Here is a 27,702-nt window from a genome sequence, read left to right on the forward strand (position 1 = left end):
CCATTTGCCTTCTTGATCACCTGTTGTACCTGCAGACTGGGCTTTTGCGTCTCATGCACAAGGACCCCCAGGTCCCTTTGCACGGTAGCATGTTTTAATTTGTTTCCATTGAGATAGTAATCCCATTTGTTATTATTTCCTCAAGTGTATAACCTCGCATTTCTCAACGTTATACTCCATTTGCCATATCCTCGCCCACTCACTCAGCCTGTCCAAATCTCTCTGCAGATCTTCTCCGTCCTCCACACGATTCACTTTTCCACTTATCTTTGTGTCGTCTGCAAACTTCGTTACCCTACACTCCGTCCCCTCCTCCAGATCATCTATATAAATGGTAAATAGTTGCGGCCCGAGTACCGATCCCTGCGGCACGCCACTAGTTACCTTCCTCCAACCGGAAAAACACCCATTTATTCTGACTCTTTGCTTCCTGTCGGATAGCCAGTCCCCAATCCACTTTAACACACTACCCCCAACTCCGTGTGCCCTAATCTTCTTCAGCAGCCTTTTATGGGGCACCTTATCAAACGCCTTTTGGAAATCCAAAAACACCGCATCCACCGGTTCTCCTCCATCAACCGCCCTAGTCACATCTTCATAAAAATCCAACATGTTCGTCAAGCACGACTTTCCCCTCATGAATCCATGCTGCGTCTGATTGATCGAACCATTTCTATCCAGATGCCCTGCTATCTCCTCTTTAATAATGGATTCCAGCATTTTCCCTACTACAGACGTTAAGCTGACCGGCCTATAGTTACCCGCCTTTTGTCTCCTTCCTTTTTTAAACAGCGGCGTAACATTAGCCGTTTTCCAAACAACCGGCACTACCCCAGAATGCAACGAGTTTTGATTAATAATCACTAACGCACCCACTATTACCTCTGACATTTCTTTCAATACCCTGGGATGCATTCCATCCGGACCCGGGGACTTGTCCACCTTCAGTCCCATTAGTCTACCCAGCACTGCCTCTCTGGTAACATTAATTGTATTAAGTATTTCTCCTGCTGCCAACCCTCTATCGTTAATATTTGGCAAACTATTTGTGTCCTCCACCGTGAAGACCGACACAAAAAACTTATTTAAAGACTCAGCCATATCCTCATTTCCCACTATTAACTCCCCCCTCTCGTCCTCCAAGGGTCCAACATTCACTCTAGCCACTCTATTCCTTTTTATATATTTATAAAAACTTTTACTATCATTTTTTATATTAATTGCTAGCCTAGCTTCATAGTCTATCCTTCCTTTCTTTATCGCTTTCTTAGTCTCTCTTTGTTGTTTCTTAAATTTTTCCCAATCACTTGTTTCTCCACTATTTTTGGCCACTCTGTACGCAGCTGTTTTTATTTTAATACTCTCCTTTATTTCCTTCGTTATCCACGGCTGGTTCTCCCTTTTCTTACAATCCTTGTTTTTTGCTGGAATATATTTTTGCTGAGAACTGAAAAGGATCTCCGTAAAAATCCTCCACTGTTCCTCAGCTATCCTACCTGCCAGCCTGCTCTCCCAGTCTACCTTAGCCAATTCATCCCTCATCCTATCATATTTCCCTCTGTTCAAACAGAGGACACTGGTTTGGGACCAAACTTTCTCCTCTTCCATCTGAATCAGAAATTCGACCATATTGTGGTCACTAGACCCAAGAGGGTCCTTCACAATAAGATCCTTAATTCTACCTACCTCGTTACACAATACCAGATCCAAAATAGCTCGTTCCCTCGTCGGTTCCGTAACATGCTGTTCAAGGAAACTATCCCGACAGCATTCTAAGAACTCTTCCTCCATTCCACCCTTACCGACTTGAGTCTGCCAGTCAATGTGCATGTTGAAGTCCCCCATGATTATTGCCGTTCCGTTTTTACACGCATCCCTTATCTGCTTGTTTATAGCCCTCCCTACCTCAACATTATTATTTGGGGGCCTATATACCACACCTACTAGTGTCTTTCTCCCTCTACTATTGCGATTGGCCTGGATGAAGGCCAATGATGTTGAAGTAGATCCTTGCAATCACTGCTTTTGGAGGGGAATGGAAGAGGCGACAGAAACTCTGGTTATTTCCCCAATGAAACATAAGGGACAGATCGGATGTTCACAGTCGTACAATTTAACTGAGCTAGTGGAGTCAGTCCCAGCCGAGTTCCAAGAGGTAGGGACACAGAATGGAGAGGCTTTTGCCCAGCAGAAACTCCGATTGTGGTTGAGTTGAAGAGCTGGGGGTTCAAGTTGACAGAGAGCCTCAGTCACCATCTCAGACAGTCTGATTTCCCAAGGGCAGATCTGAGTACCGGGGCTGATTCTTTAGTAGAGCCAGGGGCATTAAGACCAATAGCTACACATGTCAACTCTCCTGTTTGGTCAGTCTGTAAACCAGATGGGTCACAGAGGCTGACGATGGATTCCTGGGTTTTAAATGAGAACATTCCTGCTTGCGTAGCTGCAGTGGCAGACTTAATAGCAGTTATAACCCCAACAGCTAGAGTGTTTAGATGGACTTGCCTTCCACAGTTCACCCACCCATCAATGTTTGGAAAGGAAGTTGGCCTGGGTGTTTGAGCTATTGCTGTTTACACAATGCTGCCCTCCCCAGGGAGCTTTTCCAGTGTCTGAAGGCGAACCCTCAGGAAATACAGATAGGAGCACGAGATTCCGGTTTCTGGAATTAGGAATGAAAGCAGGAGGAAGGAATACTGAGCAATCAAGTAGGGAGACAGCAGTCATATTATCCTGGCTCATCTCAGTGACTACACAACAGCCTTTCCTGGGGTTGACGGGTTATTACAGATGGAGACCGTGGGGGAAAGTCAGCTTCATTGCTAACCCTGTTGAGAGAGAGCCGTGAAACTGGACACCCAAATGTGGAAATGCCTTTGAGGAACTGGAAAGGATCTCCAGGCTGCACCAGCTCTTGGAATAATTAATTTGGAAATGCGACTTGGCTTGGCAGCAGCAGCTAGCGACAGGAGCCTCAGTGCAGCACTGATGCAGGAGATCCACGGGAAGTATTGGCCAGGCCAGACGTCCCCTCTCTGGGGTAATAACAGCAGAGAAAGGGTACTCGACATGAGAGTGCCACCTACTGACCACCTTCTGTGAAGCATCTGACAGCTGATGCTGCGACTCAGCTGCGATAACCTTCACAACACGGCTCTTACTGCAGGGGAAGATTCAAGAGGGAACAGTATCCAGTGTCTGGATTGCTGGGTGGACCCTGATTTTACACAGCACAATTCTGAAAGGATAATCGTTGCAATGTTCTGCGATGAGAAAGGGTGTGTGTTAGTAATCGTGCTGCCATTAACCCTGATCAAATGAATTGAGAAAGAGGAAACCTGGGACACGTGAGGGGGGCTGAGGGTCCACGGCAATGGATCGAAACTCCGTAGGACCTTGACCTCAAACTCAGAGGGGAACAGTATTGCCTGGTGTTGGTGGATAACTTCACCAACTGGGGTGAGGCATTCCCCGGTAAATGTGTAACTGCGCAGTGGACAACTAAAACACTGCAGCAAGAAGTGTTTACAAGGTCAAATACACCTCAAATTGTGGAATCCCAGCGAGCCAGTTCCCCGGTCAGGTAATGCAACACACTCTGCAACTGCTGCAAACTGAGGGCAAGTGGCATGTACCTCACAATGCACTAACATCGGTGGGAAGCTTTTTCCCAGGTCGGAGGTGACGTTCACGAGGGGTCACGGGCTCAAGGTGAGAGGGGCGAAGTATAACTCAGATATTAGAGGGATGTTTTTTACACAGAGAGTGGTGGGGGCCTGGAATGCGCTGCCAAGTAGGGTGGTGGAGGCAGGCACGCTGACATCGTTTAAGACTTACCTGGATAGTCACATGAGCAGCCTGGGAATGGAGGGATACAAACGATTGGTCTAGTTGGACCAAGGAGCGGCACAGGCTTGGAGGGCCGAAGGGCCTGTTTCCTGTGCTGTACTGTTCTTTGTTCTTAGACTGAGACAGCACTGAAGAAAGATGCCATTGCCCGAGGAGGGAAATGGGAAGGAATTGTACCACTGGTACTGAACATCAGGATAGGGAAATCCAAGGGAACCGGATATACTTCCCACAAGAGATTGCAGGAAGAGCTAGGAGGATCCCCAGTCTAACTGAGAAACAGCTCAGGGAAGCTACGAAGAACAGTTTGCAGCAGAATTCCGACAGAGCCGACAAGACCTCCATCGTGAGGCTGCAGGAAACACGGGGAGGATGCATCGTGCTAATAAATTGCTCCTGGAACCAACCAAAGCACAAGAGTAGGATATAGGTCAGCAGACAATGGTGCTAAATGATGTGGGAGTTGGTCTGTTTGAACCCCTGTACAAAGGAGCAGACAGCATTGTGGATGAAGCCAGCACAATGGGGTGTGTGCTTCAACTGCCAAAGTGGGTTACGTGGTTTCATAATGGGGTGTGTGCTTCAACTGTCAAAGTGGTTACGTGGGGTGGGGGTGGGGGGGTGGGGGTGGGGGGGTGTGGTGGGCTGGGGGTGGGGGGGTGTGGTGGGCTGGGGGGGGCGGGGGGGGTGTGGGGGGGCGGGGGGGGGAGGCGGGGGGTGGGGGGGGGCTCCGCATGTTTCCTGGAGAGCCGGTTCCATGGATTGACTAATCACTGTACTGCAGCTCTGACCTCAGTCCCTGAAGGAAAGAGTGACTGTTCATTATTGAGGCTTTGTGAGTGAAATCGAGTGGACAGAGGTTGGGCGGAGGTTTCTCTGCTTCATGGAGTGGATTCCCACAATTACACCACAGAGGCCAGTTAAAGGAACAGGCTTCGGTCTTACAGATGCTGCCAGACCTGCTGAGATTTTCCAGCGTTTTCTCCTTTGGTTTCAGATTCCAGCATCTGCAGTAATTTGTTTTTAGGCCTCAGTCTGTCCTCCTCCACAACACTCACCGTTTCTCACTGATTTTCCTTCCTTTGAAGATTTCTGTGACTCGGGAGAAGGAGCTGGCTCGACCTGAACTGGAGAAGGAAGCACTCCAACCTCGACTGGCTTCTCCACCACAGCATCTGGGAATTCAAACCACACAAAGTTAGCCACTCGCTATCCTGAACAGGAGCCGTGGGAGCTCTATGCCGAGGGAGGGAGCGTGGGAGCGCCGAGGGAGCGCCACGCCGAGGGAGCACTGTGCCGAGGGAGGGAGCGCCGAGGGAGCGCCACGCCGAGGGAGCACTGTGCCGAGGGATGGAGCGTGGGAGCGCCGAGGGAGCGCCACGCCGAGGGGCACTGTGCCGAGGGAGCGTCAGAGCACCGAGGGAGGGAGCGGCGGAGCGCTGAGGGAGCTCCGCACCGAGGGAAGGAGCGTCGGAGTGCCGAGGGAGCGTCGTGCCGAAGGAGAGAGCATCGGAGCACCAAGGGAGCGTCAGAGCGCTGAGGGAGCACAATGTCGAGGGAGGGAGTGTCGGAGCGCCGAGGGACACTGCGCTGAGGGAGCGTCGTGCTGAGGGAAGGAGTTCCACGCCGAGGGAGCGTCGTGCTGAGGGAGCTCCGCGCCGAGGGAGCATCGCGCTGAAGGAAGGAGCTCCGCGCTGAGGGAGGGCCGCACTGTTGAGCACAATGTGAGCCACTCGCTATCCTGTACAGGAGGTGATGGCCTCGTAGTATTATCGCTAGATTGTTAATTCAGAAACTCAGCTAATGTTCTAGGGACCCGGGTTCGAATCCCGCCACAGCAGATGGTAGAATTTGAATTCAATAAAATATATCTGGAATTAAGAATCTACTGATGACCATGAAACCATTGTCGATTGTTGGAAAAACCCATCTGGGTCACTAATGTCCTTCAGGGAAGGAAATCTGCCATCCTTACCCGGTCTGGCCTACATGTGACTCCAGAGCCACAGCAATGTGGGTGACTCTCAACTGCCCTCCAGGGGCACGAGGAATGGGCAATAAATGCTGGCCATCCAGCGACGCCCGTGTCCCAAGAATGAATAAATAAAAAGTCACTATTGACATTTGGGAAAGGTGGGGAGTCAACTGTCCCCAACAACAATGTAAAACTAAACAATGTGGCTGTAGGAAAACCATCGAGCAGGTCACTGCTCAAACTCGCAACCGATGATGGGGCGGCACGATGGCACAGTGGTTAACACTGCTGCCTCACAGCGCCATGGACCCAGGTTCAATTCCTGGTTTGGGTCACTGTCTGTGTGGAGTTTGCATGTTCTTCCCGTGTCTGTGTGGGTTTCCCCCGGGTGCTCCGGTTTCCTCCCACAGTCCGAAAGACGTGCTGGTTAGGTACATTGACCCGAACAGGCGCCGGAGTGCGGCGACTCGGGGATTTTCACAGTAACTTCACTGCAGTGTTAATGTAAGCCTACTTGTGACAACAAATAAACTTTCCGTTACTTTTACCTAATTTTTAAAATTGTGTTGTGGATACGTTCTGTGACTGAGCAGAATCAGCCCCAGTCTAATGTCCAATCACAATTACAACAGCCTGTAAAAGTTCTTCAGTCTGCAACATCCCGATCCAGCAACTCTTAAAATGTCTCAAAATAATTCCTTCTGTCAGCAAAAAGTTGGCATGTTCAACAGTGCCGCGCTCCGCTACCACCGCCCCCCCCCCCCCCGCCACACCCCCGCCCCCCCCCCCCCCCCACCCACACCCCCAGAGAGCACTCTCCGGTTCGGGAAGTGGGATCGGGATCTCCGCACAGGAGCCCAGCTTCACCCAAACACAACCCCTCCCACTGCCCCTTCCGATGAAGCTTCCTTAAAAACAGCCGAGGTTTCCCCTCAGGCCTCCAAACCCTATCCTCACACTCGCTCCCTCCTCCTCCTCCCTCACACTCGCTCCCTCCTCCTCCTCCACCCTCCTCCCTCGCCCTCGCTGCCTCCTCCTCCCTCGCCCTTGCTCCCCCCTCCTCCCTCGCCCTCGCTCCTCCCTCACCCTCGCTCCCTCCTCCATGTTCCTCTGCTGCCCGATGCTGTGGATCTGACCTTTCACCTGGTCTCGGTGAGGAAGCCGTTCCTTTACCTTGACACTGTTTCTTGTATAGCGTTTCCACCAGGATGCTCTCCAGTTTCTCCAGCAGCTCTTCCTGCTCCACTTCCCCGTTCACCTTCACCAGAATCTTCTGTTTCTCATCAAACCACCTCTCCAGCTTGGGCCAGTTGTCAAGGAAACCAATCAGCCTAGCAAAGGAGCCGGATTTGGTTAGGTCAAGCATCGGGAATCCCCGCTCTGCTCCTCCCTGACGCTAACAGTGACATTCCCAGGCCCCATTAACCCAATTCCATCCATCAGAACTGTGAGTGCCAGCCTATGTGTCACCATAGGATAAATCCCCAAGGTCATGGCTCACTGCGGTCTGGATTAGCAGGCATTTAGAGACTGAGTTTGGGGTGGTTACTGGATATTCCCTCACCAGAGGAGACCTGATAGAAGTCTACAAGATTATGAGAGGCATGGACAGAGTGGATAGTCAGAAGCTTTTTCCCAGGGTGGAAGAGTCAATTACTAGGGGGTACAGGTTTAAGGTGCGAGGGGCAAGGTTTAAAGGAGATGTATGAGGCAAGTTTTTTACACAGAAGGTGGTGGGTGCCTGGAACTCGTTGCCAGGGGAGGTAGTGGAAGCAGATACGGTAGTGACTTTTAAGGGGAGTCTTGACAAATACATGAATAGGATGGGAATAGAGGGATATGGTCCCCGGAAGGGTAGGGGGTTTTAGTTCAGTCGGGCAGCATGGTCAGTGCAGGCTTGGAGGGCCGAAGGGCCTGTTCCTGTGCTGTGATGTTCTTTATTAGCAGCAGCAGCAGCAGGCTGTGTGCGTGCGGTTCCCTGGGCCAGGAGTTACAATGAACTCAATCACCAGAGCGTCAGTCAGCTGGCCACGCTGCAATCTGCTATCAATCACTGGGTCACTCCAGGTTCACTAAGGGTTACTCGTCACCGTGTGCTCAATCATCAGGGTCACAGATCACCATGGAGACATTCACAGGGGTCACTGTGGGGTCACTCACCAGGGTCAGGGGTCACCACAATTAAAACAAACTGGTGTCAGAGATCCCAGGGGGTCATTAGCCACAGCCAGGAGTCACCAATGGGGAGGCGATGGCCTCGTGGTATTATCGCTAGACTATTGATCCAGAAACTCAGCTAATGTTCTGGGGACCTGGGTTCGAATCCCGCTATGGCAGATGGTGGAATTAGAGTTCAATAAAAATATCTGGAATTAAGAATCTACTGATGACCATGAAACCATTGTCGATTGTTGGAAAAACCCATCTGGTTCACCAATGCCCTTTAGGGAAGGAAATCTGCCGTCCTTACCTGGTCTGGCCTATGTGACTCCAGAGCCACAGCAATGTGGTTGACTCTCAATTGCCCTCAGGCAACTAGGGATGGGCAATAAATGCTGGCCAGCCAGCGACACCCATGTCCCACAAATGAACAAAAAAACCTCCCAGGGTCAGGGGTCAAAGCAGGGTCATTTGCCAGAGCCAGGAATTGTCATTAGATCACACACTGGGTCAGGGGTGAAGGCAGGATTATTCACTGGGTTCAAGGGGCACATTGGGTTCACTCACCGGGGCAGTACTTGCTCCTCTTCAGAGGTTGAGCTTTCAGTTGAGTTCCCTTTGCTGTCGGGGTGTACACTGTCTGTTCTCCGACTCTCTGTCTCAGTGCCTGAACTGACTGGTGCTGAAGAGATAAAGCATAAATCCGTAACTGATTCAAAACCAACCCAGACGTCTCTGTGGATGCAAACAAGACTCCAGGATGGTATGTTGCCTCCCTGGTGCTCGGGCCAAGGATGTCTCGGAGTGGCTGCAGGGCAGCCAGCTGTCGTGGTGCATATAAAGAAGTCTCTCAACACCAGGTTAAAGTCCAACAGGTTTATTTGGTAGCACAAGCTTTCGGAGCGTTGCCCCTTCATCAGATGAGTGGAAAGTTGTGTTCACAAACGGGGCATATATAGACACAAATTCAATTGCAAGATAATGGTTGGAATGCAAATCTTAACAGGTAATCAAGTTTTTACAGGTGCAGACAATGTGAGTGGAGAGAGGGTTAAGCACAGGTTAAAGAGATGTGTATTGTCTCCAGCCAGGACAGTTAGTGAGATTTTGTAAGCCCAGGCAAGTCGTGGGGGTTACAGATAGTGTGACATGAACCCAAGATCCCGGTTGAGGAACTTGGCTATCAGTTTCTGCTCGGCGATTCTGTGTTGTCGTGTGCGTTGAAGGCCGCCTTGGAGAACGCTTACCCGAAGGTCAGAGGCTGAATGCCCGTGACTGCTGAAGTGTTCCCCAACAGGAAGGGAACACTCCTGCCTAGTGATTGTCGAGTGGTGTTCATTCATCCATTGTCATAGCGTCTGCATGGTCTCCCCAATGTACCAAATTCCACATACAAGAGGACAGCATCAACTGGGAACTTGGGTTCATGTCACACCATCTGTAACCCCCACGACAGATAGAGATTTGCAGCTATATATACAGAGAGAGGACATCTGGTAAGTGGGAGGCTTTCAGAAGTGTGTTAACCAGGGTTCAGGGTAAACACATTCCTCTTAGAGTGAAGGGCAAAGCTGGTAGAAGTAGGGAACCCTGGATGACTCGGGATATTGAGGCCCTGGTCAAGAAGAAGAAGGAGGCCGGATGGAATCTGATGATTGTCATCAGGGCCTGATGGAATCTATCCAAGGCTGCTCAGGGAGACGAGAGATGAAATCGCTGGGCCTCTGGGAATTATAGACCGGTGAGTCTCACTTCTGTTGTCGGCAAGATGTTGGAAAAAACTATAAGGGATAGGATTTATAGTTATTTGGAGAGTAATGAATTGATAGGTGATAGTCAGCATGGTTTTGTGGCAGGTAGGTCGTGCCTTACTAACCTTATTGAGTTTTTTGAGAAAGTGACCAAGGAGGTGGATGGGGGCAAGGCAGTGGACGTGGTATATATGGATTTTAGTAAGGCGTTTGATAAGGTTCACCATGGTAGGCTTCTGCAGAAAATGCAGATGTATGGGATTGGGGGTGATCTAGGAAATTGGATCAGGAATTGGCTAGCGGATAGGAAACAGAGGGTGGTGGTTGATAGTAAATATTCATCATGGAGTGCGGTTACAAGTGGTGTACCTCAGGGATCTGTTTTGGGGCCACTGCTGTTTGTAATATTTATTAATGATCTGGATGAGGGTATAGTTGGGTGGATTAGCAAATTTGCTGATGACACCAAAGTCGGTGGTGTGGTAGACAGTGAGGAAGGGTGTCGTAGTTTGCAGGAAGACTTAGACAGGTTGCAAAGTTGGGCCGAGAGGTGGCAGATGGAGTTTAATGCGGAGAAGTGTGAGGTAATTCACTTTGGTAGGAATAACAGATGTGTTGAGTATAGGGCTAACGGGAGGACTTTGAATAGTGTGGAGGAGCAGAGGGATCTAGGTGTATGTGTGCATAGATCCCTGAAAGTTGGGAATCAAGTAGATAAGGTTGTTAAGAAGGCATATGGTGTCTTGGCGTTTATTGGTAGGGGGATTGAATTTAGGAGTCGTAGCGTTATGTTGCAACTGTACACAACTCTGGTGCGGCCGCACTTGGAGTACTGTGTGCAGTTCTGGTCCCCACATTACAGGAAGGATGTGGAGGCTTTGGAGAGGGTGCAGAGGAGGTTTACCAGGATGTTGCCTGGTATGGAGGGGAGATCCTATGAGGAGAGGCTGAGGGATTTGGGATTGTTTTCGCTGGAAAGGCGGCGGCTAAGAGGGGATCTTATTGAAACATATAAGATGATTAGAGGTTTAGATAGGGTGGATAGTGATAGCCTTTTTCCTCTGATGGAGAAATCCAGCACGAGGGGGCATGGCTTTAAATTGAGGGGGGGTAGTTATAGAACCGATGTCAGGGGTAGGTTCTTTACCCAGAGGGTGGTGAGGGATTGGAATGCCCTGCCAGCATCAGTAGTAAATGCGCCTAGTTTGGGGGCGTTTAAGAGATCCGTAGATAGGTTCATGGACGAAAAGAAATTGGTTTAGGTTGGAGGGTCACAGTTTTTTTTTTAACTGGTCGGTGCAACATCGTGGGCCGAAGGGCCTGTTCTGCGCTGTAATGTTCTATGTTCTATGTTCTATGTTCTGACGCAAATCTTTGTCTCGTCACTGGACACAGGTGAGGTCCGAGAGGATTGGAGGATAGCTAATGTGGTCCTGTTATTTAAGAAGGGTAGGAAGGATAACCCAGGAAATTATAGGTCAGTGAGCTTGACGTCCGTGGTAGGGAAGTTGTTGGAGAGGATTCTTAGAGATAGGATGTATGCGCATTTAGAAAGGAATAAACTCATTAACGATAGTCAACATGGTTTTGTGAGAGGGAGGTCATGCCTCACTAACCTGGTGGAGTTTTTTGAAGAAGTGACTAGAATGGTTGACGAGGGAAGGGCCGTGGATGTCGTCTATATGGATTTTAGTAAAGCGTTTGACAAAGTCCCTCATGGTAGGTTGGTGCAAAAGTTTGGATCTCATGGGATAAAGGGGGAGGTGGCTAGATGGGTGGAGAACTGGCTTGGTCACAGAAGACAGAGGGTGGTAGTGGAAGGGTCTTTTTCCGGCTGGATGCCTGTGACTAGTGGTATTCTGCAGGGATCTGTATTCGGACCTCTGTTGTTTGTGATTTATATAAACGACAGAACATAGAACATGGAACATTACAGCGCAGTACAGGCCCTTCGGCCCTCGATGTTGCGCCGACCAGTGGTACCAATCTAAAGCCCCTCCCCTAATCTACACTATTCCAATATCGTCCATATGTTTATCCAATAACCACTTGAACGCTCTCAACGTTGACGAGTCCACCACTGCTGCAGGCAGGGCATTCCACGCCCTTACTACTCTCTGAGTAAAGAACCTACCTCTAACATCTGTCCTATATCTCTCACCCCTCAATTTAAAGCTATGTCCTCTCGTGCTAGCCAACACCATCCGAGGAAAAAGGCTCTCACCATCCACCCTATCTAATCCTCTGATCATCTTGTATGCCTCTATTAAGTCACCTCTTAACCTTCTTCTCTCTAACGAAAACAACCTCAAGCCCCTCAGCCTTTCCTCATACGATTTTCCCACCATACCAGGCAACATCCTGGTAAATCTCCTCTGCACCCTTTCCAACACTTCCACATCTTTCCTATAATACGGCGACCAGAACTGTATGCAATACTCCAAATGCGGCCGCACCAGAGTTTTGTACAGTTGCAGCATGACCTCCTGGCTCCGAAACTCAATCCCTCTACCAATAAAAGCTAACACACCGTACGCCTTCTTAACAACCCTATCAACCTGGGTGCCAACTTTCAGGGATCTAGGCACATGGACACCCAGATCCCTCTGTTCATCCACACTACCAAGTATCTTACCATTAGCCCAGTACTCTGTATTCCTGTTACTCCTTCCAAAGTGAATCACCTCACACTTTTCCGCATTAAACTCCATTTGCCACCTCTCAGCCCAGCTCTGCAGCTTACCTATGTCCCTCTGTAACCTGCCACTTCCCTCCGCACTGTCTACAACTCCACCGACTTTAGTGTCATCCGCAAATTTACTCATCCATCCTTCCACGCCCTCATCCAGGTCATTAATGAAAATGACAAACAGCAGTGGCCCCAAAACAGATCCTTGCGGTACACCACTAGTAACTGAACTCCAGGATGAATATTTCCCATCAACCACCACCCTTTGTTTTCTTACAGCTAGCCAATTCCTGATCCAAACCACTAAATCACCCTCAATCCCATGTGTCCGTATTTTCTGCAAAAGCTTACCATGGGGAACCTTATCAAACGCTTTGCTGAAATCCATATACACCACATCAACCGCTTTACCCTCATCCACCTCTTTGGTCACCTTCTCAAAGAACTCAATAAGGTTTGTGAGGCACGACCTACTCTTCACAAAACCGTGCTGACTATCCCTAATCAAATTATTCCTTTCTAGGTGATTATAAATCCTATCTCTTATAATCCTTTCCAAAACTTTGCCCACAACAGAAGTAAGGCTCACCGGTCTATAATTACCAGGGTTGTCCCTACTCCCCTTCTTGAACAAGGGGACAACATTTGCTATCCTCCAGTCTTCTGGCACTGTTCCTGTATGTGGAGATGCTGGCGTTGGACTGGGGTAAACACAGTAAGACATTTAACAACACCAGGTTAAAGTCCAACAGGTTTATTTGGTAGCAAAAGCCACACAAGCTTTCGGAGCTCCAAGCCCCTTCTTCAGATGAGTGGGAATTCTGTTCACAAACAGAGCATATAAAGACACAAACTCATTGAGTTTGTGTCTTTATATGCTCTGTTTGTGAACAGAATTCCCACTCACCTGAAGAAGGGGCTTGGAGCTCCGAAAGCTTGTGTGGCTTTTGCTACCAAATAAACCTGTTGGACTTTAACCTGGTGTTGTTAAACTTCTTACTGTTCCTGTAGACAATGACGACACAAAGATCAAAGCCAAAGGCTCTGCAATCTCCTCTCTAGCCTCCCAGAGAATCCTCGGATAAATCCCATCCGGCCCAGGGGACTTATCTATTTTTACCCTTTCCAGAATTGCTAACACCTCCTCCTTATGAACATAAATCCCATCCAGTCCAACAACCTGCATCTCAGTACTCCCCTCAACAACACTGTCCCTCTCCAGTGTGAATACTGACGAAAAATATTCATTTAGTGCCTCTTCAGACTCCACACACAACTTCCCACTCCTGTCCTTGACTGGCCCGAATCTTACCCGAGTCATTCTTTTACTCCTGACATACCTATAGAAAGCTTTAGGGTTTTCCTGGAAGAAGGTGTAACTGGGGTTTTCAGTAAGTTTGTGGACGACACGAAAATGGCTGGACTTGCAGATAGTGAGGAACATTGTCAGAGGCTACAGAAGGATATAGATAGGCTGGAAATTTGGGCAAAGAAATGGCAGATGGAGTTCAATCCAGATAAATGCGAAGTGATGCATTTTGGTAGAACTAACGTAGGGGGGAGCTATATGATAAATGGCAGAACCAAAAAGGGTGTAGATACGCAGAGGGACCTGGGTGTGCAAGTCCACAGATCCTTGAAGGTGACGTCACAGGTGGAGAAGGTAGTGAAGAAGGCATATGGCATGCTTGCCTTTATAGGACGGGGCATAGAGTATAAAAGTTAGGGTCTGATATTGCAGTTGTATAGAACGTTGGTTCGGCCGCATTTGGAATACTCTGCCCAGTTCTGGTCGCCACACTACCAGAAGGACGTGGAGGCTTTAGGGAGAGTGCAGAGGAGGTTTACCAGGATGTTGCCTGGTATGGAAGGGCTTAGTTCTGAGGAGAGATTGGGTAAACTGGGGTTGTTCTCACTGGAAAGACGGAGGATGAGGGGTGACCTAATAGAGGTGTATAAAATTATGAAAGGCATAGATAGGGTGAACGGTGGGAAGCTTTTTCCCAGTCGGTGGTGACGTTCACGAGGCGTCATAGGTTCAAGGTTTGGGGGGGGAGGTTTAACACGGATATCAGAAGGACGAATTTTACACAGAAGGTGGTGGGGGCCTGGAATGCGCTGCCAGGAAAGGTGGTGGAGGCGGACACACTGGGAACGTTTAAGACTTATCTAGATAGCCACATGAATGGAGTGGGAATGGAGGGATACAAAAGAATGGTCTAGTTTGGACCAGGGAGCGGCGCGGGCTTGGAGGGCCGAAGGGCCTGTTCCTGTGCTGTATTGTTCTTTGTTCTTTGAGGCACATGACATGCACAGGCAGCTGGGATCAAGTGGATCCCTTGAAGAGTATAGACGGTGTAGGAGTAGAGGTAAGAGAGAAATCAAGAGGGCAAAAAGAGGACATGAGATTGTTTTGGCAGATAAGGCAAAGGAGAATCCAAAGAGCTTTCACAAATACATAAAGGACAAAAGAGTAACAAGGGAGAGAGTAGGGCCTCTTAAGGATCAACACGGTATCTATGTGCGGATCCACAAGAGATGGGTGAGATCCTAAATGAATATTTCTCATCAGTATTTACTGTTGAGAAAAGCATGGATGTGAGGGAACTTGGGGAAATAAATAGTGGTGTCTTGAGGAGTGTACATATTACAGAGAAGGAGGTGCTGGAAGTCTTAAAGCGCATCAAGGCAGATAAATCCCCAGGACCTGATGAAGTGTATCCCAGGATGTTATGGGAGGCTAGGGAGGAAATTGTGGGTCCCCTAGCTGAAATATGTGAATCATCGATAGTCACAGGTGATGTGCCTGAAGATTGGAGAGTGGCAAATGTTGTGCCTTTGTTTAAAAAGGGCTGCAGGGAAAAGCCTGGGAATTACAGGCCGGTGAGCCTAATGTCTGTAGTGAGTAAGTTGTTCGAAGGTATTTTGAGAGACAGGATCTACAGGCATTTGGAGGGGCAAGGACTGATTAGGGACAGTCAGCATGGCTTTGTGAGTGGAAAATCATGTCTCAGAAATTTGATTGAGTTTTTTGAAGGGGTAACCAAGAAGGTGGATGAGGGCAGTGCAGTTGATGTTGTCTACATGGACTTTCGCAAGGCCTTTGACAAGGTACCGCATGGTAGGTTGTTGCATAAGGTTAAATCTCACAGGGTCCAGGGTGAGGTATCTAAATTGATACAAAATTAGCTCCTTGACAGAAGCCAGAGGGTGGTTGTAGAGAGTTGTTTTTCAAACTGGGAGGCCTGTGACCAGCGGTGTGCCTCAGGGATCAGTGCTGGGTCCACTGTTATTTGTCATTTATATCAATGATTTGGATGAGAATACAGGAGGCATGGTTAGTAAGTTTGCAGATGACACCAAGATTGGTGGCATAGTGGACAGTGAAGAAGGTTACCTCGGATTGCAACGGGATCTTGATCAATTGGGCCAGTGGGCTGACGAATGGCAGATGGAGTTTAATTTAGATAAATGTGAGGTGATGCATTTTAGTAGATTGAACCTGGGCAGGACTTACTCAGTTAATGGTAGGGTGCTGGGGAGAGTTACAGAACAAAGAGATCTCGGGGTACATGTTCATAGCTCCTTGAAAGTGGAGTCCCACGTGGACAGAGTGGTGAAGAAGGCATTCAGCATGCTTGGCTTCGTTGGTCAAAACATTGAATACAGGAGTTGGGACGTCTTGTTGAAGTTGTACAAGACATTGGTAAGGCCACACTTGGAATACTGTGTATAGTTCTGGTCACCCTATTATAGAAAGGATATTACTAAACTAGAAAGAGTGCAGAAACGATTTACGAGGATGCTACTTGGACTTGATGGTTTCAGTTATAAGGACAGGCTGGGCAGACTGGGACTTTTTTCTCTGGAGCGTAGGAGGCTGAGGGGTGATCTTATAGAGGTCTATAAAATAATGAGGGGCTCAGAACAGCTAAATAGTCGATATCTATTCCCAAAGGTCGGGGAGTCTAAAACTAGAGGGCATAGATTTAAGGTGAGAGGGGTGAGGTACAAAAGGATTCAGAAGGACAATTTTTTCACACAGAGGGTGGTGAGTGTCTGGAACAAGCTGCCAGAGGTAGAAGTAGAGGCGGGTACAATTTTGTCTTTTAAAAAGCGTTACATGGGTAAGATGGATAAGTAGAGGGATAAGGGCCAAATGCGGGCAATTGGGATTAGCTTAGTGGTAAAAACTAGGCAGCATGGACAAGTTGGGTCGAAGGGCCTGTTTCCATGCTGTAGACCTCTATGACTCCACTCTCTATCTGTTCCACTCTCTCTCTCTCTGCTCTCTATCCGTCCCCCTATCTCTCTCTCTCCGCTCTGTATTTATCCCACTCTCTCTCTCTCCGCTCTCTATCTGTCCCACTATCTCTCTCTCTCTGCTCTGTATTTATCCCACTCTCTCGCCATGCAGTGCAAGTTACTCATTGCATTATTATCTGGAGGCTGCTTCCTTACCTGTGCTCTCAGAGTGACGAGCAAGAACTGTGTTATCTGACACATCCAATAGGATGACAATGTCCAGTGCAGGATGCGGAGGGGGAGGATCTTTCGGAGCTCTTGTGTCGATAACAAGGCTGGTCTTTGACTTCTTGCTCTTCCTGCTTGCTTTGTCAGGATCAACGCCAGTCAGCCACTTCTCCAGCAACTTGGCCTGTTTAATAGTCACTGGAAAACCATCCAGGATCCAGCCACAGTCTGCTGGCAGCGAGCTGCAAGGGAACAGATAACTCAGAACATTGCTGGCAACTCACATTTCCTGCATCAAGTCTTCCAGTGTAACCATCCTGCCTAATTGGAGAAATCAGATCCCGGGCTGGAACCCAGATCGATGCTTCCTAACTTTTAATATTTTCTTTAGAAATGAGGGGTGTGACTCTTGAACAGAGACACAGGGAAACCTGCTCTGGGGCAGCAGTGCCAACAACTGGGTGCGACGATTGAACAGACAACAAAGGAAGCTGCTGATGAACTGTTAATAAAAAAATAAAACATTAAACAAGATGAACAATAATACACTTCTCCATCGCAACTAAACCTTTACAGCGATATACAGTGAGAGATTTACAGCTGTATATACAGTGAGAGATTTACAGCTGTATATATAGTGAGAGATTTACAGCTATGTACACAGTGAGAGATTTACAGCTGTATACACAGTGAGAGATTTACAGCTGTATACACAGTGAGAGATTTACAGGTATATACACAGTGAGAGATTTACAGGTATATACACAGTGAGAGATTTACAGCTGTATACACAGTGAGAGATTTACAGCTGTATACACAGTGAGAGATTTACAGCTGTATACACAGTGAGAGATTTACAGGTATATACACAGTGAGAGATTTACAGCTATATACACAGTGAGAGATTTACAGCTGTATACACAGTGAGAGATTTACAGCTGTATACACAGTGAGAGATTTACAGCTGTATACACAGTGAGAGATTTACAGGTATATACACAGTGAGAGATTTACAGCTATATACACAGTGAGAGATTTACAGGTATATACACAGTGAGAGATTTACAGGTATATACACAGTGAGAGATTTACAGGTATATACACAGTGAGAGATTTACAGGTATATACACAGTGAGAGATTTACAGCTGTATATACAGTGAGAGATTTACAGCTGTATATATAGTGAGAGATTTACAGCTATGTACACAGTGAGAGATTTACAGCTGTATACACAGTGAGAGATTTACAGGTATATACACAGTGAGAGATTTACAGGTATATACACAGTGAGAGATTTACAGCTGTATACACAGTGAGAGATTTACAGCTGTATACACAGTGAGAGATTTACAGGTATATACACAGTGAGAGATTTACAGCTGTATACACAGTGAGAGATTTACAGGTGTATACACAGTGAGAGATTTACAGCTGTATACACAGATAGAGATTTACAGCTGTATACACAGTGAGAGATTTACAGGTATATACACAGTGAGAGATTTACAGCTGTATACACAGATAGAGATTTACAGCTGTATACACAGTGAGAGATTTACAGGTATATACACAGTGAGAGATTTACAGGTATAGACACAGTGAGAGATTTACAGGTATATACACAGTGAGAGATTTACAGGTATATACACAGTGAGAGATTTACAGCTGTATACACAGTGAGAGATTTACAGCTGTATACACAGTGAGAGATTTACAGCTGTATACACAGTGAGAGATTTACAGGTATATACACAGTGAGAGATTTACAGCTATATACACAGTGAGAGATTTACAGGTATATACACAGTGAGAGATTTACAGGTATATACACAGTGAGAGATTTACAGGTATATACACAGTGAGAGATTTACAGGTATATACACAGTGAGAGATTTACAGCTGTATACACAGTGAGAGATTTACAGCTGTATATATAGTGAGAGATTTACAGCTATGTACACAGTGAGAGATTTACAGCTGTATACACAGTGAGAGATTTACAGGTATATACACAGTGAGAGATTTACAGCTGTATATACAGTGAGAGATTTACAGCTGTATATATAGTGAGAGATTTACAGCTATGTACACAGTGAGAGATTTACAGCTGTATACACAGTGAGAGATTTACAGGTATATACACAGTGAGAGATTTACAGGTATATACACAGTGAGAGATTTACAGCTGTATACACAGTGAGAGATTTACAGCTGTATACACAGTGAGAGATTTACAGGTATATACACAGTGAGAGATTTACAGCTGTATACACAGTGAGAGACAGTGAGAGATTTACAGCTGTATACACAGATAGAGATTTACAGCTGTATACACAGTGAGAGATTTACAGGTATATACACAGTGAGAGATTTACAGCTGTATACACAGATAGAGATTTACAGCTGTATACACAGTGAGAGATTTACAGGTATATACACAGTGAGAGATTTACAGGTATAGACACAGTGAGAGATTTACAGGTATATACACTGAGAGATTTACAGCTATGTACACAGTGAGAGATTTACAGCTGTATACACAGTGAGAGATTTACAGCTGTATACACAGTGAGAGATTTACAGGTATATACACAGTGAGAGATTTACAGCTATGTAGACAGTGAGAGATTTACAGCTGTATACACAGTGAGAGATTTACAGGTATATACACAGTGAGAGATTTACAGGTATATACACAGTGAGAGATTTACAGCCGTATACACAATGAGAGATTTACAGGTATATACACAGTGAGAGATTTACAGGTATGTACACAGTGAGAGATTTACAGGTATATACACAGTGAGAGATTTACAGCTGTATACACAGTGAGAGATTTACAGGTATATACACAGTGAGAGATTTACAGCTGTATACACAGTGAGAGATTTACAGGTATATACACAGTGAGAGATTTACAGGTATAGACACAGTGAGAGATTTACAGCTGTATACACAGTGAGAGATTTACAGGTATGTACACAGTGAGAGATTTACAGGTATATACACAGTGAGAGATTTACAGCTATGTACACAGTGAGAGATTTACAGGTATATACACAGTGAGAGATTTACAGCTATGTACACAGTGAGAGATTTACAGCTGTATACACAGTGAGAGATTTACAGGTATATACACAGTGAGAGATTTACAGGTATAGACACAGTGAGAGATTTACAGCTGTATACACAGTGAGAGATTTACAGGTATGTACACAGTGAGAGATTTACAGGTATAGACACAGTGAGAGATTTACAGCTGTATACACAGTGAGAGATTTACAGCTATGTACACAGTGAGAGATTTACAGCTGTATACACAGATAGAGATTTACAGCTGTATACACAGTGAGAGATTTACAGCTGTATATATACAGTGAGAGATTTACAGGTATATACACAGTGAGAGATTTACAGGTATATACACAGTGAGAGATTTACAGCTGTATACACAGTGAGAGATTTACAGGTATATACACAGTGAGAGATTTACAGCTGTATACACAGTGAGAGATTTACAGGTATATACACAGTGAGAGATTTACAGCTGTATACACAGTGAGAGATTTACAGGTATGTACACAGTGAGAGATTTACAGGTATATACACAGTGAGAGATTTACAGCTATGTACACAGTGAGAGATTTACAGGTGTATACACAGTGAGAGATTTACAGCTGTATACACAGATAGAGATTTACAGCTGTATACACAGTGAGAGATTTACAGCTGTATACACAGATAGAGATTTACAGCTGTATACACAGTGAGAGATTTACAGGTATATACACAGTGAGAGATTTACAGCTATATACACAGTGAGAGATTTACAGCTGTGTACACAGTGAGAGATTTACAGCTATGTACACAGTGAGAGATTTACAGCTATGTACACAGTGAGAGATTTACAGCTATATGAGCTGAAAAAGGGGCTTAGGGGAGCGAGGAGGGGACATGAGAAGTCCGAGGCGGGTCAGATCAAGGAAAACCCCAAGGCTTTTTACTCTTATGTGAGGAATAAAAGAATGACCAGGGTGAGGTTAGGGCCGGTCAAGGACAGTAGTGGGAACTTGTGTATGGAGTCAGTAGAGATAGGCGAGGTGATGAATGAATACTTTTCTTCAGTGTTCACCAAGGAGAGGGGCCATGTTTTTGAGGAAGAGAAGGTGTTACAGGCTAATAGGCTGGAGGAAATAGTTGTTTGGAGGGAGGATGTACTGGCAGTTTTGAATAAACTGAAGGTCGATAAGTCCCCTGGGCCTGATGAAATGTATCCTAGGATTCTTTGGGAGGCAAGGGATGAGATTGCAGAGCCTTTGGCTTTGATCTTTGGGTCCTCACTGTCCACGGGGATGGTGCCAGAGGACTGGAGAGTGCCGAATGTTGTTCCTCTGTTTAAGAAAGGGAATAGAAATGACCCTGGTAATTATAGACCAGCTAGTCTTACTTTGGTGGTTGGTAAATTGATGGAAAAGGTCCTTAGAGATGGGATTTACGACCATTTAGAAAGATGCGGATTAATCCGGGATAGTCAGCACGGATTCGTGAAGGGCAAGTCGTGCCTGACAAATTTGACTGAATTTTTTGAGGAGGTAACTAAGTGTGTTGATGAAGGTAGGGCAGTTGATGTCATATACATGGATTTTAGTAAGGCGTTTGATAAGGTCCCCCACGGTCGGCTTATGATGAAAGTAAGGAGGCGTGGGATAGAGGGAAAGTTGGCTGATTGGATAGGTAACTGGCTATCTGATCGAAGACAGAGGGTGGTGGTGGATGGAAAATTTTCGGACTGGAGGCAGGTTGCTAGCGGAGTGCCACAGGGATCAGTGCTTGGTCCTCTGCTCTTTGTGATTTTTATTAATGACTTAGAGGATGGGGCTGAAGGGTGGATCAGTAAATTTGCTGATGACACCAAGATTGGTGGAGTAGTGGATGAGGTGGAGGGCTGTTGTAGGCTGCAAAGAGACATAGATAGGATGCAAAGCTGGGCTGAAAAACGGCAAATGGAGTTTAACCCTGATAAATGTGAGGTGATTCATTTTGGTAGGACTAATTTAAATGTGGATTACAGGGTCAAAGGTAGGGTTCTGAAGACTGTGGAGGAACAGAGAGATCTTGGGGTCCATATCCACAGATCTCTAAAGGTTGCCACTCAAGTGGATAGAGCTGTGAAAAAGGCCTATAGTGTGTTAGCTTTTATTAACAGGGGGTTGGAGTTTAAGAGCCGTGGGGTTATGCTGCAACTGTACAGGACCTTGGTGAGACCACATTTGGAATATTGTGTGCAGTTCTGGTCACCTCACTATAAGAAGGATGTGGAAGCGCTGGAAAGAGTGCAGAGGAGATTTACCAGGATGCTGCCTGGTTTGGAGGGTAGGTCTTATGAGGAAAGGTTGAGGGAGCTAGGGCTGTTCTCTCTGGAGCGGAGGAGGCTGAGGGGAGACTTAATAGAGGTTTATAAAATGATGAAGAGGATAGACAGAGTGAACGTTCAAAGACTATTTCCTCGGGTGGATGGAGCTATTACAAGGGGGCATAACTATAGGGTTCATGGTGGGAGATATAGGAAGGATATCAGAGGTAGGTTCTTTACGCAGAGAGTGGTTGGGGTGTGGAATGGACTGCCTGCAGTGATAGTGGAGTCAGACACTTTAGGAACATTTAAGCGGTTATTGGATAGGCACATGGAGCACACCAGGATGATAGGGAGTGGGATAGCTTGATCTTGGTTTCAGATAAAGCTCGGCACAACATCGTGGGCCGAAGGGCCTGTTCTGTGCTGTACTGTTCTATGTTCTATGTGAGGGGCAGGAGGTTTAGGGGGGATGTGAGGAAAAACCTTTTTAAAAAGGTTGGTGAGGGTCTGGAATGTGCTGCCTGGGAGGGTGGGGGAGGCGGGATGCCTCACATCCTTTAAAAAGTACCTGGATGAGTACTTGGTACATCATAACATTCAGGGCTATGGGCCAAGGGCTGGTAAGTGGCATTAGTTGGGAGTTCAGGTGTTTCTGATGTGTCGGTGTGGGCTCGATGGGCCGAAAGGCCTCTTCTGCGCTGTGTGATTCTATGGTTCCATGATCATAACACTTACCGAATACAGTCACCCACAATCTCCACCAATAACTCATCAGGGACACTCTTCCCTTTCCTGAGAATCTTGGCAGCTCTCGCTCCCAGCTGGGCTCTTCCACTCAGCTGGAAGAAAAATCACAGTTACTCACCCAATCAAAAACACACACAACATTGATACACTGCAGAGCCCCAGCCCAATCCCACACACACTGACTCTCACTGGGTACAGGCCCCCCACACACTGACTCTCACTGGGTACAGGTTCCACACACACTGACTCTCACTGGGGTACGGGTTCCACACACACTGACTCTCACTGGGTACAGGCCCCCCACACACTGACTCTCACTGGGTACAGGCCCCCCACACACTGACTCTCACTGGATACAGGCCCCCCACACACTGACTCTCACTGGGTACAGGCCCCCCCACACACTGACTCTCACTGGGTACAGGTCCCACACACACTGACTCTCACTGAGTACAGGCCCCCCACACACTGACTCTCACTGGGCACAGGTTCCACACACACTGACTCTGTCTGGAGTATGAGTTCCAAACACACTGACTCTCACTGAGTACAGGCCCCCCACACACTGACTCTCACTGGGTACAGGTCCCCCACACACTGACTCTGTCTGGGGTATGAGTTCCAAACACACTGACTCTCACTGAGTACAGGCCCCCCACACACTGACTCTCACTGAGTACAGGCCCCCCACACACTGACTCTCACTGGGTACAGGCCCCCCACACACTGACTCTCACTGGGTACAGGTCCCCCACACACTGACTCTGTCTGGGGTATGAGTTCCAAACACACTGACTCTCACTGAGTACAGGCCCCCCACACACTGACTCTCACTGGGTACAGGTCCCCCACACACTGACTCTCACTGGGTACAGGTCCCCCACACACTGACTCTCACTGGGGTACAGGTTCCACACACACTGACTCTCACTGGGTACAGATCCCACACACACTGACTCTCACTGGGTACAGGTCCCACACACACTGACTCTCACTGGGTACAGGTCCCACACACACTGACTCTCACTGGGCCCCCCACACACACTGACTCTCACTGGGGTACAGGTTCCACACATACTGACTCTCGCTGGGGTACGGGTCCCACACACACTGACTCTCACTGGATATAGGTCCCACATACTGACTCTCACTGGGGTACGGGTTCCACACACTCTGACTCTCACTGGGGTACGGGATCCACACACACTGACTCTCACTGGGGTACAGGTTCCACACATACTGACTCTCGCTGGGGTACGGGTCCCACACACACTGACTCTCACTGGGGTATGGGATCCACACACACTGACTCTCACTGGAGTACAGGTTCCACACATACTGACTCTTGCTGGGGTACGGGTCCCACACACACGAAGATAAGTGGGAAAGTGAATTGCGTGGAGGAAGCGGAAGGTCTGCAGAGAGATTTGAATAGGCTGAGTGAGTGGGCGAGGATCTGGCAGATGGAATATAACGTTGGCAAATGCGAGGTTATTCACTTTGGAAGAAATAATAGCGAATTGGATTATTATTTAAATGGAACAAAATTACAACATGCTACTATGCAAAGGGACCTGGGGGTCCTTGTGCATGAGTCGCAACAGGTGATCAAGAAGGCAAATGGGATGTTGGCCTATATCGCGAGGGGGATAGAATATAAAAGCAGAGATATCTTGCTGCATCTGTACAAGGCATTGGTGAGGCCGCAACTGGAATACTGTGTGCAGTATTGGTCCCCTTATTTGCGAAAGGATATATTGGCCTTGGAGGGAGTGCAGAGAAGGTTCACCAGGTTGATACCGGAGATGAGGGGTGTAGCTTATGAGGAGAGATTGAGCAGATTAGCTTTGTAGTCGTTGGAGTTTAGAAGGCTGAGGGGTGATCTTATAGAGGCATATAAGATAATGAAGGGGCTGGATAGGGTAGAAGTGGAGAGATTCTTCCCACTTAGAAAGGAAACCAGAACTAGAGGGCACAGCCTCAAAATAAAGAGGTGTCAGTTTAGGACAGAGTTGAGGAGGAACTTCTTCTCTCAGAGGGTGGTGAATCTCTGGAATTCTCTGCCCACTGAAGTGGTGGAGGCTACCTCGCTGAATATGTTTAAGTCACGGATAGATGGATTTCTGATCGGTAAGGGAATTAAGGGTTATGGGGAGCAGGCGGGTAAGTGGAACTGATTCACTTCAGATCAGCCATGATCTTATTGAATGGCGGGGCAGGCTCGAAGGGCTAGATGGCCTACTCCTGCTCCTATTTCTTATGTTCTCGTGTTGTTATGTTCTAACTCTCACTGGGGTACGGGTCCCACACACACTGACTCTCACTGGGTACGGGTTCCACACACACTGACTCTCACTGGGGTACGGGTTCCACACACACTGACTCTCACTGGGGTACGGGTTCCACACACACTGACTCTCACTGGGGTACGGGTTCCACACACACTGACTCTCACTGGGGTACGGGTCCCACACACACTGACTCTCACTGGGGTACGGGTCCCACACACACTGACTCTCACTGGGGTACGGGTTCCACACACACTGACTCTCACTGGGTTACGGGTCCCACACACACTGACTCTCACTGGGGTACGGGTCCCATACACAGTGACTCTCACTGGGGTACGGGTCCCATACACAGTGACTCGCACTGGGGTACGGGTCCCATACACAGTGACTCTCACTGGGGTACGGGTCCCACACACACTGACTCTCACTGGGGTACGGGTCCCACACACACTGACTCTCACTGGGGTACGGGTCCCATACACACTGACTCTCACTGGGGTACGGGTCCCACACACACTGACTCTCACTGGGGTACGGGTCCCACACACACTGACTCTCACTGGAGTACGGGTCCCCCACACACTGACTCTCACTGGGGTACGGGTCCCACACAAACTGACTCTCACTGGGGTACGGGTCCCACACACACTGACTCTCACTGGGGTACGGGTTCCACACACACTGACTCTCACTGGGGTACGGGTCCCACACACACTGACTCTCACTGGGGTACGGGTTCCACACACACTGACTCTCACTGGGGTACGGGTCCCACACACACTGACTCTCACTGGGGTACGGGTGCCACACACACTGACTCTCACTGGGGTACGGGTCCCACACACACTGACTCTCACTGGGGTACGGGTCCCACACACACTGACTCTCACTGGGGTACGGGTCCCACACACTGACTCTCACTGGGTACGGGTCCCACACACACTGACTCTCACTGGGGTACGGGTCCCACACACACTGACTCTCACTGGGGTACAGGTTCCACACACACTGACTCTCACTGGGGTACGGGTCCCACACACACTGACTCTCACTGGGGTACAGGTCCCACACACACTGACTCTCACTGGGGTACGGGTTCCACACACACTGACTCTCACTGGGGTATGGGTCCCACACACACTGACTCTCACTGGGGTACGGGTCCCACACACACTGACTCTCACTGGGGTACGGGTCCCACACACACTGACTCTCACTGGGGTATGGGTCCCACACACACTGACTCTCACTGGGGTATGGGTCCCCCACACACTGATTCTCACTGGGGTACGGGTCCCACACACACTGACTCTCACTGGGGTACGGGTCCCACACACACTGACTCTCACTGGGGTACGGGTCCCACACACACTGACTTCAAGAAGGCGAATGGAATGTTGGCCTTTATTGCGAGGGGGATAGAATATAAAAGCAGGGAGGTCTTGCTGCAACTGTACAAGGGACTGGTGAGGCCGCAACTGGAGTACTGTGTGCAGTTTTGGTCCCCTTATTTGCGAAAGGATATATTGGCCTTGGAGGGAGTGCAGAGAAGGTTCACCAGGTTGATACCGGAGATGAGGGGTGTAGTTTATGAGGAGAGATTGAACAGATTGGGTCTGTACTCGTTGGAGTTTAGAAGGATGAGGGGTGATCTTATAGAGACTTATAAGATAATGAAGGGGCTGGATAGGGTAGAGGTGGAGAGATTCTTTCCACTTAGAAGGGAAACCAGAACTAGAGGGCACAGCCTCAAAATAAGGGGGGGCCGGTTCAGAACAGAGTTGAGGGGGAACTTCTTCTCTCAGAGGGTAGTGAATCTCTGGAATTCTCTGCCCATTGAAGTGGTGGAGGCTACCTCGTTGAATATGTTTAAATCACGGGTAGATAGTTTTCTGATCGATAAGGGAATTAGGGGACATGGGGAGCAGGCGGGTAAGTGGAACTGATTCACTTCAGATCAGCCATGATCTTATTGAATGGCGGGGCAGGCTCGAAGGGCTAGATGGCCTACTCCTGCTCCTATTTCTGATGTTCTTATGTTCTTATGACTCTCACTGGGGTATGGGTCCCACACACACTGACTCTCACTGGGGTATGGGTCCCACACACACTGACTCTCACTGGGGTATGGGTCCCACACACACTGACTCTCACTGGGGTATGGGTCCCACACACACTGACTCTCACTGGGGTACGGGTCCCACACACACTGACTCTCACTGGGGTACGGGTTCCACACACACTCTCACTGGGGTATGGGTCCCACACACACTGACTCTCACTGGGGTACGGGTCCCACACACACTGACTCTCACTGGGGTACGGGTTCCACACACACTGACTCTCACTGGGGTATGGGTCCCACACACACTGACTCTCACTGGGGTACAGGTCCCACACACACTGACTC

At 48.0% G+C, this 27,702-nt stretch overlaps 1 protein-coding gene across 1 annotated transcript in view; it reads right to left on the reverse strand.

Moving 5' to 3' along the window:
• The window catches only part of spef2 (sperm flagellar 2), a 386,645-nt gene that overhangs the window by 179,908 nt on the left and 179,035 nt on the right, over positions 1 to 27,702 (reverse strand). Inside the window, exons 15-19 of the mRNA XM_078213897.1 lie at positions 22,990 to 23,093; positions 16,886 to 17,139; positions 8,552 to 8,666; positions 6,998 to 7,155; positions 4,908 to 5,024 (exon numbers count right to left, since the gene is read on the reverse strand). Coding sequence (XP_078070023.1) covers positions 4,908 to 5,024; positions 6,998 to 7,155; positions 8,552 to 8,666; positions 16,886 to 17,139; positions 22,990 to 23,093 — 748 coding nt within the window. The remainder of the gene's footprint in view (positions 1 to 4,907; positions 5,025 to 6,997; positions 7,156 to 8,551; positions 8,667 to 16,885; positions 17,140 to 22,989; positions 23,094 to 27,702) is intronic.

This window comes from Mustelus asterias, chromosome 6, assembly GCF_964213995.1.
Source record: "Mustelus asterias chromosome 6, sMusAst1.hap1.1, whole genome shotgun sequence".
NCBI classification, from domain to species: domain Eukaryota; kingdom Metazoa; phylum Chordata; class Chondrichthyes; order Carcharhiniformes; family Triakidae; genus Mustelus; species Mustelus asterias.